The 14,504-nt window shown below is 39.5% G+C and overlaps 2 protein-coding genes across 4 annotated transcripts in view; both read right to left on the bottom strand.

Moving 5' to 3' along the window:
• Positions 1-14,504, bottom strand: part of LOC123536334 (leucine-rich repeat-containing protein 74B-like) — a 196,006-nt gene that overhangs the window by 83,777 nt on the left and 97,725 nt on the right. For all 3 annotated transcript variants that reach the window (XM_045319445.2, XM_045319454.2, XM_053548986.1), the window contains 2 exons: positions 14,038-14,119; positions 13,488-13,573 (listed from right to left, as the gene is read on the bottom strand). In XM_045319445.2, coding sequence (XP_045175380.1) covers positions 13,488-13,573; positions 14,038-14,119 — 168 coding nt within the window. The remainder of the gene's footprint in view (positions 1-13,487; positions 13,574-14,037; positions 14,120-14,504) is intronic.
• On the bottom strand, positions 2,486-3,484 carry LOC123536354 (uncharacterized). Its single transcript, XM_045319478.2, has 3 exons — positions 3,425-3,484; positions 2,861-3,209; positions 2,486-2,723 (listed from the first exon to the last, which is right to left on the bottom strand). The coding sequence occupies exons 1-3, from the start codon at positions 3,460-3,462 to the stop codon at positions 2,526-2,528; spliced, it is 585 nt and encodes a 194-aa protein (XP_045175413.2). The 5' UTR covers positions 3,463-3,484; the 3' UTR covers positions 2,486-2,525.

Below are 14,504 nucleotides of genomic sequence, written 5' to 3' on the forward strand. Positions count from 1 at the left end.
CACTGCCAGGCCTGACGGAAAACCTGCCCTACTTCTTCCTGGGAGACGAAGCATTTCCCTTGAGGACATGGATGATGAAACCCTACTCAAGGATGGGCCTTGGCCACGATGAGCGCATATTTAACTACAGGCTGTCTCGTGCCAGAAGGGTGGTGGAGAATGCATTCGGAATATTGGCCAACAAATTTCAATGTCTGTTGAATGCAACAGTTTGTAAGAAAACAGAAAGTGTGAAGTCCCTAATCCTTGCTTGTGTCATGTTGCACAACCTTTTGAGGATACGTTACCCTGGTGTACCAGCCAATGCCGACCATGAGGACCAAAACCATGCCCTAGTACCCGGGGTATGGCGAGAGGAGAGTCAACTAGTGGACGCAGGAGGACATGCTGGCCGCAACGTAGACCACAACCTTGGGAAGCAACAAAGAAACTACCTCAGGGATTACTTCATGTCGGAAGCTGGTTCGGTTCCATGGCAAGAACAGATGATATAATAGACTGGTGACTTTTGCAGTTGATATAGACTAGTAACCTTTGTATATCATTTCATGAATTGATATTGGAATCTAAATGCTCGGACTCATTATACATACAATCATATTTGATTTGCTAGATATCATGATTTGAAAGTTTAGCAGGGTTTTTTTTCAAGTCTTCAAAGAGATTTTAATAAATTAGTGTCAAAAGAGTTAAGTAAGTGTTGAATTGCTTTAAACGTTATACAATAAATAAAATTTAACCTTTTTCCAGTATAAAATATAATCCTGTCAAGAACAATCCAAAAGTTCTATGATTGCCATCATATGGTTTAATTCTTTAAATGCCAATGTCGTCTATAGGCATGATTACAAATATGTAAGCCACAGATTAAACACCGCTTTGAAAAAGCAACGCGTAATCCTGGGATAAAATATTTGTATATACAGTCAGTTTGATGTTCTTTGCTTCTTTATACACAGTTACATTTGCTAGATATCGTGTTTGGAAAGTGTAATAGCACTTTTTGAGCTCAAAGTGGTTTTGATAAGAGTACAGCTTCCTAACTGGTAACTTAATTTTTGGACCAAGGGACAAAGTAGTTATTTCTTCAAAGGGAAAAATGAATAATAAGATAAGATGTACCTTTATAAGGGAGCAAATGTTATTTCAAAGAAAATATCTAAGAAAAATAACCACTGCTCGCTTATAAAGGTACATGTTATTTTTTTCTATGGGAACCTTTAATTTTATTTTTGCAAAGTGATAATAATAAAATATTTAATAATAAGCAGTGCATTTATAATAAAGCCAATCTTATTTCAAAGAAATCTCCCCGTTATAAAAGAACTACTTCCTAAATATTTATAATATTCAACGAAAAAGAAATACATGTTTTACATTTCAACAATAAACTTTATTTTAAGTTTAACCACTTGAAAAAAATATGACAATCAAAATCACAACATCAGCATCATGTTTGTCAGCATAATCATTTAAATTTTTTTTAAACAACACAAAATAGTCATTAGACTCCAATGACTGTCTTATAATAATTTAAAATTAAACTGGTGTCTTGGTTCAGTATGAGGTAGTCTCGTCACCGTCCTGAATCATATCCCTCATAAACGAAGACATGTTCTGACTTGCGTCAGCAGGCTGAGTGGTGGGTGTACTGGCCATCTGTGGTGTGCTCACGGTGGGACTTTGGACGGTGGTAGTAGAAAATGAAGGTATTCCTGCAGCAGCAGCAGCACCTGCAATGATACCATCTGTGGTCACTGTGGCTGTTGGGGTGCGACGAACAGTTAGTGTTGCATAGGTAGGGGCTGGTGGTGGACATGAAGATCCAGTAAAATCTGGATAGCAGCCTTGAAGTGTGGTGAAGAAGTGTCGTCTCTCTGTCTCAGTGGTGGGGGGATTCAGTTGCTGTGCCAGTTGTAGGGCCATGGCGTGGTCCTGGGCATACTGTGGTGGCTGCTGCTGTGCCTGGTGCATTGGGCGTTGAGGGGTCCTGAAGTCCTGGAGGATGGGCTGATGCTGCTGTGCTGGTACAGAGGGAAGCTGCTGGGGTGGCAGCTGCTGGGTCTGCTCCCTGGAGAGGTCCACATAACGCACGGCGGAGGCAAGTGTTTCGGTCATGAACTGATCCCGGAGAGATGGCGTCATTTGGCGCATTAGGTGTGTCAGTTGTCTGGTGGTGACAGCTGCCGCGTCAGTCTTTTCTTGCCTCAGTTGTCTCAACTCCTGTGTCAGCTGTAAAGAAATCTAAACATAGCTATTAAAGTAAGATATTTAAATAATTTTCTCAAATATTTATTACTTAATTTACTTTAAAATTCATCGATTCTAAAATATTTGTTGGTAGATGTATTTGAAAAATATGCCGGACATAGCCTTGATTTGTCAGTCAGCATTATGCTGCAATATGACTGGCATATATGTGTGTGCCCCGACCCGGGATCGAACTATGGATTACACGGCAAGCGCATTATCCACTGAGCTATGCAGGCCAGTTAATACTTTGGCTACAATATGCGATCGACAATTTATATTTTACATATGTTCAAAGTTGCTGAAAAAATTCTGTGGTTACTTACAGCTTCCCTCTCTTCTAGCAGATCTGAATCTGAGTGGACTGAAGCTGTAGAAGGTGTAAACGGTGCATCTTCTGGTGCAGCTGGGTCTGAGGCTGGTATGTTCTGTAAGGGTGCATCGCCGTACCGCTTCTTCCTGGCAGCAGTCAACTGCAAAAGACAAATATCATATTTTATTAACAAAAATCAAACTGGTTGGTTACATACATTATTCTTACAGTTACATTCTTCATTAATAAACAAAATAAAATTTAAAAAAGAATAAATATTTTAAAAAAAATACTCACATCCACACCTTTCCGTACGGGGATCGATGTACAATGCCCCTTGAGGAAGGACATGCTCTCTACCACCCACTGCTGTCGGGCGGTCATCAAGACTGTACCACTGCCACTGGCCGGACGCTTGATCAACTTTGTAAACGCCGTACGCTGCCCAAGATACCATTTGTATAGGTCCTGTCTGGTCAACCCCTCTCCAAGCTGGTCGGCTTTGTCGGCGAACAACTGGTCCCGCTTCTTCGTGTTTTTGTAATCAGCATGCGCCTTGTTGAAAATACTGGGGTTAGCCTGGATCCACTCTATCACATCGACTTCCTCGGCATCGGTGAGTTTTCGGGTGATGCGCTGGATGGTTCTGCAATTAGACAAAAAAAAAATTAATAAACTGAATAAACGTACTGTTAATTTATTTAAGTTAAAACAATTATAGTACAGTTGTCAATTTGTCAAAAATAATATCTACATACTGAGAATCATTGATATCAATATTTACTCCATGTTACATAGATAAAAATTAAAAATAAATAAATATATAAATAAATAAAAAATGTGAAGCAATGTAAAATGTACCTTTTTTTCGAGGGTGCAGCAGTTCCTGGAGGGCCCATCGAGCTGGCATCCGAGTCTGAATCTCTGGTATCTCGTCAGGTGGTGCCAGCGGGTCCTGCAGCTCATCAGGGTCGACAGGGTCAACAGGTTGAAGTGGTCGGAGGGCCTTGGTGGCCCTTTTTGTATTCTCGCTGGCAGAATCTTCCATGGGGATTCTTTTGGGGACCTTCTTCTTCTTTGGAGGCATTATGTAGCAAGTACTCTGTTGTTTCAAGGTGGCAGCAGGTAGTTACAAGTGTTTTCTGTTGTGTTCGAGTGCTGTATGATCATACACGAGCTTTGTACAGACGTAGAGACCGTGTCTGGTCGTACTTGACCATGTATAATTCGTACTTGAACCGTATTGGTCGTATGGCGATCGTATGAAACCGTATTGGTCGTATGGCGATCGTATAAAACCGTGTGTACACTCGTGTGAATCGTACGGTGATCGTGTGACATTCGAGTGTTAATCCGGGTGTTGGATGTAGGACTTGGGAACGGTTTCACACGATTCAATACGATTTATATACGATATTGACACGGTTGAGCTCACTCGTGGAGTGGACTTCATGTGCGGTTGTATATACGGTCTCGTACGGTCTCACACGGTCTCTCACGGTCTTGTACGATCGCTAATACGATCATACACGGACATGGCACCCGTGCCAGTTTTTTTGAAGTTTTAAAAATCATACACGGCTTTCACGAATACACTCGAATGGCCCGAGTGTAACTCGGATAAGGCCACGGTTGGTTCGGTTGTATGTACGGTTTACACGGGTGGCCAACCGTATAAGCCGTGTGTTCTGTGTGAGACAGGCTTTACTTTCAAAGAAAGTACTTTGAAATCATTTTTGCTCCCGTATAGCAGATATAACTTATATATCAAGTAAGGGTATGGCACCATCGAAAAGTATATGATTTCAGCAGACATAACTTATATACAGAGTATCAATCCAGCCTATGGCATCAACGAGGTGTGTATAATTACAGCAGACATTACTTACATACAGAGTATCACACCAGGCTATGGCAACAACGAGGAGTATCACTCAAGGTTATAGCAACGAGATGTGTATGATTGCAGCAGAAACTACTTACATACATAGTATCACCCCAGGCTATACCACCAACGAGGTGTAAGGATTACAACAGACATAACTTACAAACACAGTATCACCCAAGGCTATAGCACCAACGAGGTGGAAGGATTACGACAGACATAACTTACAAACACAGTATCACCCAAGGTTACAGCACCAGCGAAGTGTAAGGATTACAACAGACATAACTTACAAACACAGAATCACCCAAGGCTATAGCACCAACGAGTTGTGTTTGACTGAAGCAGACATTACTTTCAAACAATGTATCGCCCCAGGCTATGGTACCAACGAGGTGTACAGCAAAACAATAAACATTACTAACATACAGAGTATTACTCCAGCCAGTGGCACCAACAATGTGTGTATGATTGCATCAGACATTACTTACATACAGGGTATCACCCTGGCTTTTGCACCAACGATGTGTGTATTTTTGCAGCAGATGTTACTTACATGCATAGTATCACCCAAACCTTTGTATCAACGAGGTGTGTATGAATACAGAATATATTGATTACAAACAGAACATTACCACAGCAATTTGCACCATGGAAATGTGTTTAATTGCAGCAGACCTTACTTATATACAGAGTATCATCCCAGGCTACGGCACCAACGATGTGTGTATGATTGCAGACATTACTCACATACAGAGTATCACCCAGGCTACGGCACCAACGATGTGAGTACGAGTGCGGACATTACTTACATACAGAGTATCATCCCAGGCTACGGCACCAACGATGTGTGTATGATTGCAGACATTACTCACATACAGATTATCATCCCAGGCTACGGCACCAACGATGTGAGTACGAGTGCGGACATTACTTACATACAGAGTATCATACCATGCTACGGCACAAACGATGTGTGTATGATTGCGGACATTACTTACATACAGAGTATCACTCCAGGCTATGGCACCTACGAGGTGTGTATGATTGCAGACAATACATACAGAGTATCATACCAGGCTACGGCACCAACGAGGTGTGTATGATTGCAGTCATTACTTACATACTGAGTATCATACCAGGCTACGGCACCAACGATGTGTGTACGAGTGCGGACATTACTTACAGAGTATCATTCCAGGCTACGGCACCAACGATGTGTGTATGATTGCAGACATTACTCACATACAGAGTATCATACCATGCTACGACACCAACGATGTGTGTACGAGTGCGGACATTACTTACATACAGAGTATCAATCCAGGCTATGGCACCAACGATGTGTGTACGAGTGTGGACATTACATACAGAGGATCAATCCAGGCTATGGCAGCTACGATGTGTGTATGATTGCAGACATTACTCACATACAGAGTATCATACCAGGCTACGACACCAACGATGTGTGTACGAGTGCAGACATTACTTACAGAGTATCATCCCAGGCTATGGCACCAAGGATGTGTGTACGAGTGCGGACATTACTTACAGAGTATCATCCTAGGCTATTGCACCAACGATGTGTGTACGAGTGCGGACATTACTTACAGAGTATCATCCCAGGCTATGGCACCAATGATGTGTGTATGATTGCAGACACATTAGCTATATAGGTAATGATATTTTGCGGAACTGAACGAAAAAAGAAATATTTTACTTGATGTGATTTCAGCTTGTACCGCAGATAACCAACTGACTAGTTTCAAGCACTGCTTCTGCAGCAAATAAGTTTTATAAGCATTGGTACCCATTTTCAGTTTCTAATTTTGTAAATAGTACATAGAATCAGAGTAACACGTATACACCTACAATCTGTAAGTGAAAAGAAGAATGATCTTGTTGTAATCTTCAAGTAAGGATTACATCTGACACATTATGATTTAACTTCTGGTGTTATTTATAACATATTCAGACTAGTCAGTTCTACATTAGATGCAGCTGAGCTTTATTCCTGACTTGGCTCCGTTCCGTTCCGCAAAGTACCATTAGCTATATAGGTAATGGTATTTTGCGGAACGGAACAAGAAATATTTTACTTGATGTGATTTCAGCTTGTACTGTAGACAACTAACTGACTAGTTTCAAGCACTGCTTCTGCAACAAATACGTTTTGCAAGCATTGGCACCAATTCTCAGTTTGTAATTTTGTAGATAGTACATAGAAATTCTGAGTCACAAGTATACACCTGCAATATGTTTACAAGTGAAAAGAAGAATGATCTTGTTGTAATCTTCAAGTAAGAATTACATCTGACACAGTATGATTTAACTTCTGGTGATGTTTATAACATATTCAGATTAGTAATTTTTTACATTAGATGCAGCTGAGCGATTCCTAACTTGGTTCCGTTCCGTTCTGCAAAGTACCATTAGCTATATAGGTAATGGTTTTTTGCGGAACAGAACGGAACATGAAAAATTTTACTTGATGTAATTTCAGCTTGTACTGCAGACAACCAACTGACTAGTTTCAAGCACTGCCTCTGCAACAAATATGTTTTGCAAGCATTGGCACCAGTTCTCAGTTTGTAATTTTGTAGATAGTACATAGAATCCGAGTAACAAGTATGCACCTACAATCTGTAATTGAAAAGAAGAATTTTCTTTCTGTAATCTTCAAGTAATGATTATATATGACACATTACGATTGAACTTCTGGTGATGTTTATAACATATTCGGATTATAGTCATTTCTACATTAGATGCAGCTGAGCTTTATTCCTGACTTGGTTCCGTTCCGTTCCGCAAAGTACCAGTAGCCATATAGGTAATGGTATTTTGCGGAACGGAACGGAACAAGAAATATTTTACTTGATGTGATTTCAGCTTGTACCACAGACAACCAAATGACTAGTTTCGTGCACTGCTTCTGCAGCTCATACGTTTTGCAAGCATTGACACGCATTCTCAGTTTCAAAATTTGTAGATAGTACATAGAGTTACAATTATATTGATACAGCTACAATTAAACTGTAAGTGAAAAGAAGAACAGTCTTCATTTGTCACTAACATGCGACTAACCAGGGCAGTGAATCGAACGCGATAGGTTATTCTTTATCAGAGATGCTGGTCTGATTAGTTTGAAAGCATTGTTTTTAGCTCACCTGAGCAATGCTCAGGTGAGTTTTTCTGATCGCTCGATGTCCGGCGTCTGTCGTCCGTCGTCTGTCGTCTGTCGTCTGTCAACATTGAGCTTGTGTATGCGATAGAGGCTGTATTTTTCAATTAATCTTCATGAATATTGGTCAGAATGACAACCTTGATGAAATCTAGGCCGAGTTCGAAAATGGGTCATCTCGGGTCAAAAACTAGGTCACTAGGTCAAATCAAAGAAAAACTTTGTGTATGCGATAGAGGCTGTATTTTTCATTTAATCTTCATGAATATTGGTCAGAATGATAACTTTGATGAAATCTAGGCCGAGTTCGAAAATGGGTCATCTCGGATCAAAAACTAGGTCACTAGGTCAAATCAAAGAAAAACCTTGTGTATGCGATAGAGGCTGTATTTTTCAATTCTTCTTCATTAATATTGGTCAGAATGATAACCTTGATGAAATCTAGGCCGAGTTCGAAAATGGGTCATCTTGGGTCAAAAACTAGGTCACTAGGTCAAATCAAAGAAAAACCTTGTGTATGCGATAGAGGCTGTATTTTTCAATTTATCTTCATGAATTTTGGTCAGAATGATTGCCTTGATAAAATCTAGGTCGAATTCGAAAATGGGTCATCCCGGGTCAAAAACTAGGTCACTAGGTCAAATCAAAAAAAAACCTTGTGTATGCGATAGAGGCGGTATTTTTCAATTGATCTTCATGAATTTTGGTCAGAATGATAACCTTGATGAAATCTAGGCCAAGTTCGAAAATGTGTCATCTCGGGTCAAAAACTAGGTCACTAGGTCATATCACGTAAAAACCTTGTGTATGCGATAGAGGCTGTATTTTTCAATTGATCTTCATGAATTTTGGTCAGAATGATTACCTTGATGAAATTTAGACCAAGTTCGAAAATGGGTCATCTGGGGTCAAAAACTAGGTCACTAGGTCAAATCAAAGAAAAACCTTGTGTATGCAATAGAGGCTGTATTTTTCAACTGATCTTCATGAAATTTAGCCAGAATGATTACCTTGATGAAATCTAGGCCGAGTTCGAAAATGGGTCATCTGGGGTAAAAAACTAGGTCACTAGATCAAATGGAAGAAAAACATTGTGTATGCAATAGAGGATGTATTTTTCAATTGATTTTCATGAAATTTGGTCAGAATGATTGCCTTGATGAAATCTAGGTCGATTTTGAATATGGGTTATCTGAGGTCAAAAACTAGGTCACATTAAAGAAAAATCTTGTGTATGCGATAGAGACTGTTTTTTTCAATTGATTTTTATGAAATTTGGTCAGGTTGATTGCCTTAATGAAATCTAGGTCGAATTTGAATATGGGTCATCTGAGGTCAAAAACTAGGTCACTTGGTCAAATCAAAGAAAAAACTTCTGTATGTGATAGAGGCTGTGTTTTTCAGTTGATCTTCATGAATTTTGGTCAGAATGATAACCTTGATAAAATCTAGGTCGAGTTTGAACATGGGTCATCTAGGGTCTAAAACTAGGTCATGTCTAAGAAAATGCTTGTTTTATCGCAAGAGACCAATTTTTTGGTCCAATCTTAATGAAAATTGGTCAGAATATTTGTTTCCATGAAATCACTAGGTCAAACATGTTTTACACTGTTATGGAGTGTTTCTTAGGTGAGCGACCTAGGGCCATCTTGGCCCTCTTGTTTACATTTTGATTATACCCCGTGGGGTGCCTCTTAACTTGTTCCGTTCCATTTCGTTCTGTTCCTCAAAGTACCATTAGCCTGATGATTGCAGACATTACTTACATACAGGGTATCATATCAGGCTATGGCAGCACCGAGGTGTGTATGATTGCAGACATTACTTACATATAGAGTATCACTCTAGGCTATGGCAGCAACAATGTGTGTACGATTGCGGACATTACTAACATACAGATTATCATACCAGGCTATGGCAGCAACAATGTGTGTATGATTGCAGACATTACTTACATACAGAGTATCACTCTAGGCTATGGCAGCAACAATGTGTGTACGATTGCGGACATTACTTACATACAGAGTATCACTCCAGGCTATGGTATCAACGAGATATGTATGATTATAGCAGATATTACTTACATACAGGTTATCAATCCAGGCTATGGTACCAATGTGATGTGTATTATTACAGCAGACATTACTAACATACAAAGTATCAATCCAGCTTATGTTACCAACTTGAAGTGTTGCAGACATTAGTTACATACAGAGTATCAATCCAGCCTATGGCAGCAATGAGGTGTGTATGATTGCAGACATTACTTACATACAGAGTATCATACCAGGTTATGGCAGCAACGATGTGTGTATGATTACAGCAGACATTACTTATATACAGTGTATGAAACCAGGCTATGGCAGCAACGAGGTGTGTATGATTGCAGACATTACTTACATACAGAGTATCATACCAGGCTATGGCAGCAACGATGTGTATGATTGCAGACATTACTTACATACAGTGTATCATACCAGGCTATGGAAGCAACGAGGTGTGTATGATTGCATACATTACTTACATACAGAGTATCATCCCAGGCTATGGCAGCAACGAGGTGTGTATGATTGTGGACATTACTTACATACAGAGTATCACTCCAGGCTATGGTATCAAAAAGATGTGTATGATTACAGCAGACATTACTTACATACAGAGTATCACTCCAGGCTATGGCAGCAACGAGGTGTGAATGATTGCAGACATTACTTACATACAGATTATCATACCAGGCTATGACAGCAACGAGGTGTGTGTTATGGAAGGTCGGTGGTTCTACCCAGGTGCCCGCTCGTGATGAAACTGTGCACAGAGGGGCACCTGGGGTCTTCCTCCACCATTAAAGCTGGAAAGTCGCCATATGACCTAAAATTGTGTCGGTGCGACGTTAAACCCAATAAAATAAATAAATAAATAAACAACGAGGTGTGTATGACTGCTGACATTACTTACATACAGAATATCATCCAAGGCTATGGCAGCAACGATGTGTGTATGATTGCAGACATAACTTACATACAGAGTATCACTCCAGGCTATGGCAGCAATGATGTGTGTACGACTGCAGACAATACTTACAGAGTATCACTCCAGGCTATGGTATCAACGTGATGTGTATGATTACAGCAGACATTACTTACATACAGCGTACCAATCCAGCCTATGGTACCAACGTGATGTGTATGATTACAGCAGACATTACGTACATACAGCGTACCAATCCAGCCTATGGTGCCAACGTGATGTGTTTGATTTCAGCAGACATTAGTTACATACAGAGTATCAATCCAGCCTATGGCAGCAACGAGGTGTGTATGATTGCAGACATTACTTACATACAGAGTATCATACCAGGCTACGACACCAACGAGATGTGTATGATTGCGGACATTACTTACATACAGAGTATCACTCCAGGCTATGGCAGCAACGAGGTGTGTATGATTGCAGACATAACTTACATACAGAGTATCATACCAGGCTATGGCAGCAACGAGGTGTGTAAGATTGCAGACATTACTTACATACAGAGTATCATACCAGGCTACGGTACCAAAGATGTGTGTACGATTGCGGACATTACTTACATACAGAATAATAATCCAGGCTATGGCAGCAACGATGTGTGTATGATTGCAGACATTACTTACATACAGAGTATCACTCCAGGCTATGGTATCAACGAGATGTGTATGTTTGCGGACATTACTTACATACAGAGTATCACTCCAGGCTATGGCAGCAACGAGGTGTGTATGATTGCAGACATAACTTACATACAGAGTATCATACCAGGCTACGGCACCAAAGATGTGTGTACGATTGCGGACATTACTTACATACAGAATAATAATCCAGGCTATGGCAGCAACGATGTGTGTATGATTGCAGACATTACTTACAGAGTATCACTCCAGGCTATGGTATCAACGAGATGTGTATGATTACAGCAGACATTACTTACATACAGAGTATCAATCTAGGCTATTGTACCAACGTGATGTGTATGATTACAGCAGACATTACTTACATACAGAGAATCAATCCAGCCTATGGTACCAACGTGATGTGTTTGATTACAGCAGATATTACTTACATACAGAGTATCAATCCAGCCTATGGTACCAACGAGATGTGTATGATTACAGCAGACATTACTTACATACAGAGTATCAATCCAGCCTATGGTACCAACGAGATGTGTATGATTACAGCAGACATCACATACATAGAGAGTATCAATCCAGCCTATTGAACGAACGAGATGTGTATGATTACCACAGACATTACTTAGATACAGAGTATGAATCCAGCCTATGGTACCAACGAGATGTGTATGATTACAGCAGACATTACTAATAATAGAGTATCAATCCAGCCTATGGTACCAACGAGATGGGTATGATTACAGCAGACATTACTTACATACAGAGTATCACTCCAGGCTATGGTACCAACGTGATCTGTATGATTACAGCAGACATTACTTACATATAGAGTATCATTCCAGCCTATGGTACCAACGAGATGTGTATGATTACAGCAGACATTACTTACATACAGAGTATCACTCCAGCCTATGGTACCAACGTGATCTGTATGATTACAGCAGACATTACTTACATACAGAGTATCACTCCAGTCTATGGTACCAACGAAATGTGTATGATTACAGCCGACAAAACTTACATAGAGAGTATCATTCCAGCCTATGGTACCAACAAGATCTGTATGATTACAGTAGACATTACTTACATACAGAGTATCAATCCAGCCTATGGTACCAATGTGATGTGTTTGATTACAGCAGACATTACTTACATACAGAGTATCAATCCAGCCTATGGTACCAACGTGATCTGTATGATTACAGCAGACATTACTTACATACAGAGTATCAATCCAGGCTATGGTACCAACGTGATGTGTATGATTACAGCAGACATTACTTACATACAGAGTATCAATCCAGCCTATGGTACCAACTTGATGTGTTTGATTACAGCAGACATTACTTACATACAGAGTACCAATCCAGCCTATGGTACCAACCTGATGTGTATGATTACAGCAGACATTTCTTACATACAGAGTATCATTCCAGCCTATGGTACCAACATGATGTGTATGATTACAGCAGACAAAACTTACATACAGAGTATCATTCCAGACTATGGTACCAACGAGATGTGTATGATTATAGTAGACATTACTTACATACAGAGTACCAGTCCAGCCTATGGTACCAACGTGATGTGTATGATTACAGCAGACATTATTTACATACAGAGTATCAGTCCAGCCTATGGTACCAACGAGATTTGTATGATTACAGCAGACATTACTTACATACAGAGTATCAATACCAACGAGATTTGTATGATTGCAGCAGACATTACTTACATACAGAGAGGCAATGACTTTGGCAATGAACATTGCATCTAAATCAGCTTCTTGTAATAGTGATAATCCAGCCTATGGTACCAACGAGATTTGTAAGATTACTGCAGACATTACTTATGTAAGAATATGATCATCCCAGATTATGGCACCAACATGTTTTGAATGATTGCAGCAGACATTACTTACATACATATATCATCCCAGGCTATGACACAAACGTGATGTGTATGATTACAGCTGACATTCAGAAATTACTTAATTTAGATTATCACTCCTGACTATTGCAACAACGATGTGTGTATGACTGCAGCTTACATAAAGCTACAGTATCACCCAAGGCTATGGTACCAATAATTCCAGCAGAAATTCCGTTCATAGAGAGTACTACCAAGTCTCTGGTGCAAGGCTATGGCATCAACGACGCATGTAGTATTCTAACAGAAATTACTTACATACAGAGTGTCTCCCCAGGCTACGGCACCAACGAGGCGTATATGATTCCAGCTCATGTCTAGTTCTATGATGGAGTCGTTTGATTCTAAAATAGAATAAAACGGAAAGACGCATTTTCATATGGATCTGTGAAGTAATATTCAGACGGAATAGTGTTACAAAATGTCGCAGGATTGATGATTCATGGTTAAATATGACATGTCTGGTAAGGTTTGAAAGGCATATACGGTTGAAGTGCTACCACAATAAGAGAAAACTTTTCAATATCATTATAACAATGGGATAATTGGACAAAGGGGAGTAATTTCCACATTACAAGATACACTGTGATTCTCCATATTTCTCTATATTTGAATTTATAACACAAGAAATATAGAGCTGATATACTATAGACCTGAGCAAAACATAACCTTAACTATTTCAGTTTGGATAATTTTTCTGAAAACTGCGTTATCTCGCAGTTTAAAGAAACTTTATGAGGAGTAAAGATTGTTGGAAGGAACGACTGACGGCTCCAGTGAAAGACGTTTGTTGATACTAATAACAAACCTATAGTTTTGGCAAGAACCTGACCACCACTTTCTTGAAAGCTGTTGTGACTAAGATCTAACTTCTTTATCTTTCTGTTAAACTGAAAATAGAAATAATAATAAAATCATTGAACCAATAATCTTTGAACTGATTTTGTACAGCTGAAGTTTTGACAAAGTATTTTTAAAAAATCTTTTTAAAGTTACTTGCAAGTTTGTATCACTAAGTATAAATATCTTGCCTTCCACAAATTGGTTTGGATTACATCTAAAAACTTTTGCTTAAAGGAAAAAATAAGCAAACTGTATCAAAACATAAACTAACAAGAGTGCCAGAATGTCACAATATACGCCCGTCACAGCAAATTTCTTTACTCTAGCTGCTGTATTGCAAATGAATTTTAATTTTGTGGTTGTTTAGTAATCATTGTAAGTCATTTGTTTTCCTAAGTCCACAAAAAATTCCTTACCAGGTAGAGAGACCTT

This window comes from Mercenaria mercenaria, chromosome 1 (assembly GCF_021730395.1).
Source record: "Mercenaria mercenaria strain notata chromosome 1, MADL_Memer_1, whole genome shotgun sequence".
Lineage (NCBI taxonomy): Eukaryota > Metazoa > Mollusca > Bivalvia > Venerida > Veneridae > Mercenaria > Mercenaria mercenaria.

What these genes read in the sequence shown, in the direction of transcription:
- LOC123536354 (XM_045319478.2), bottom strand. Translation starts at nt 3,462, where the DNA reads ATGGGCCCTCCAGGAACTGCTGCACCCTCGAAAAAAAG. An exon ending in GCTGCACCCTCGAAAAAAAG is followed by an intron (nt 3,210 to 3,424) that starts GTACATTTTACA and finishes GTCTAATTGCAG; the next exon opens with AACCATCCAGCGCATCACCC. An exon ending in CCGTACGGAAAGGTGTGGAT is followed by an intron (nt 2,724 to 2,860) that starts GTGAGTATTTTT and finishes TGTCTTTTGCAG; the next exon opens with TTGACTGCTGCCAGGAAGAA.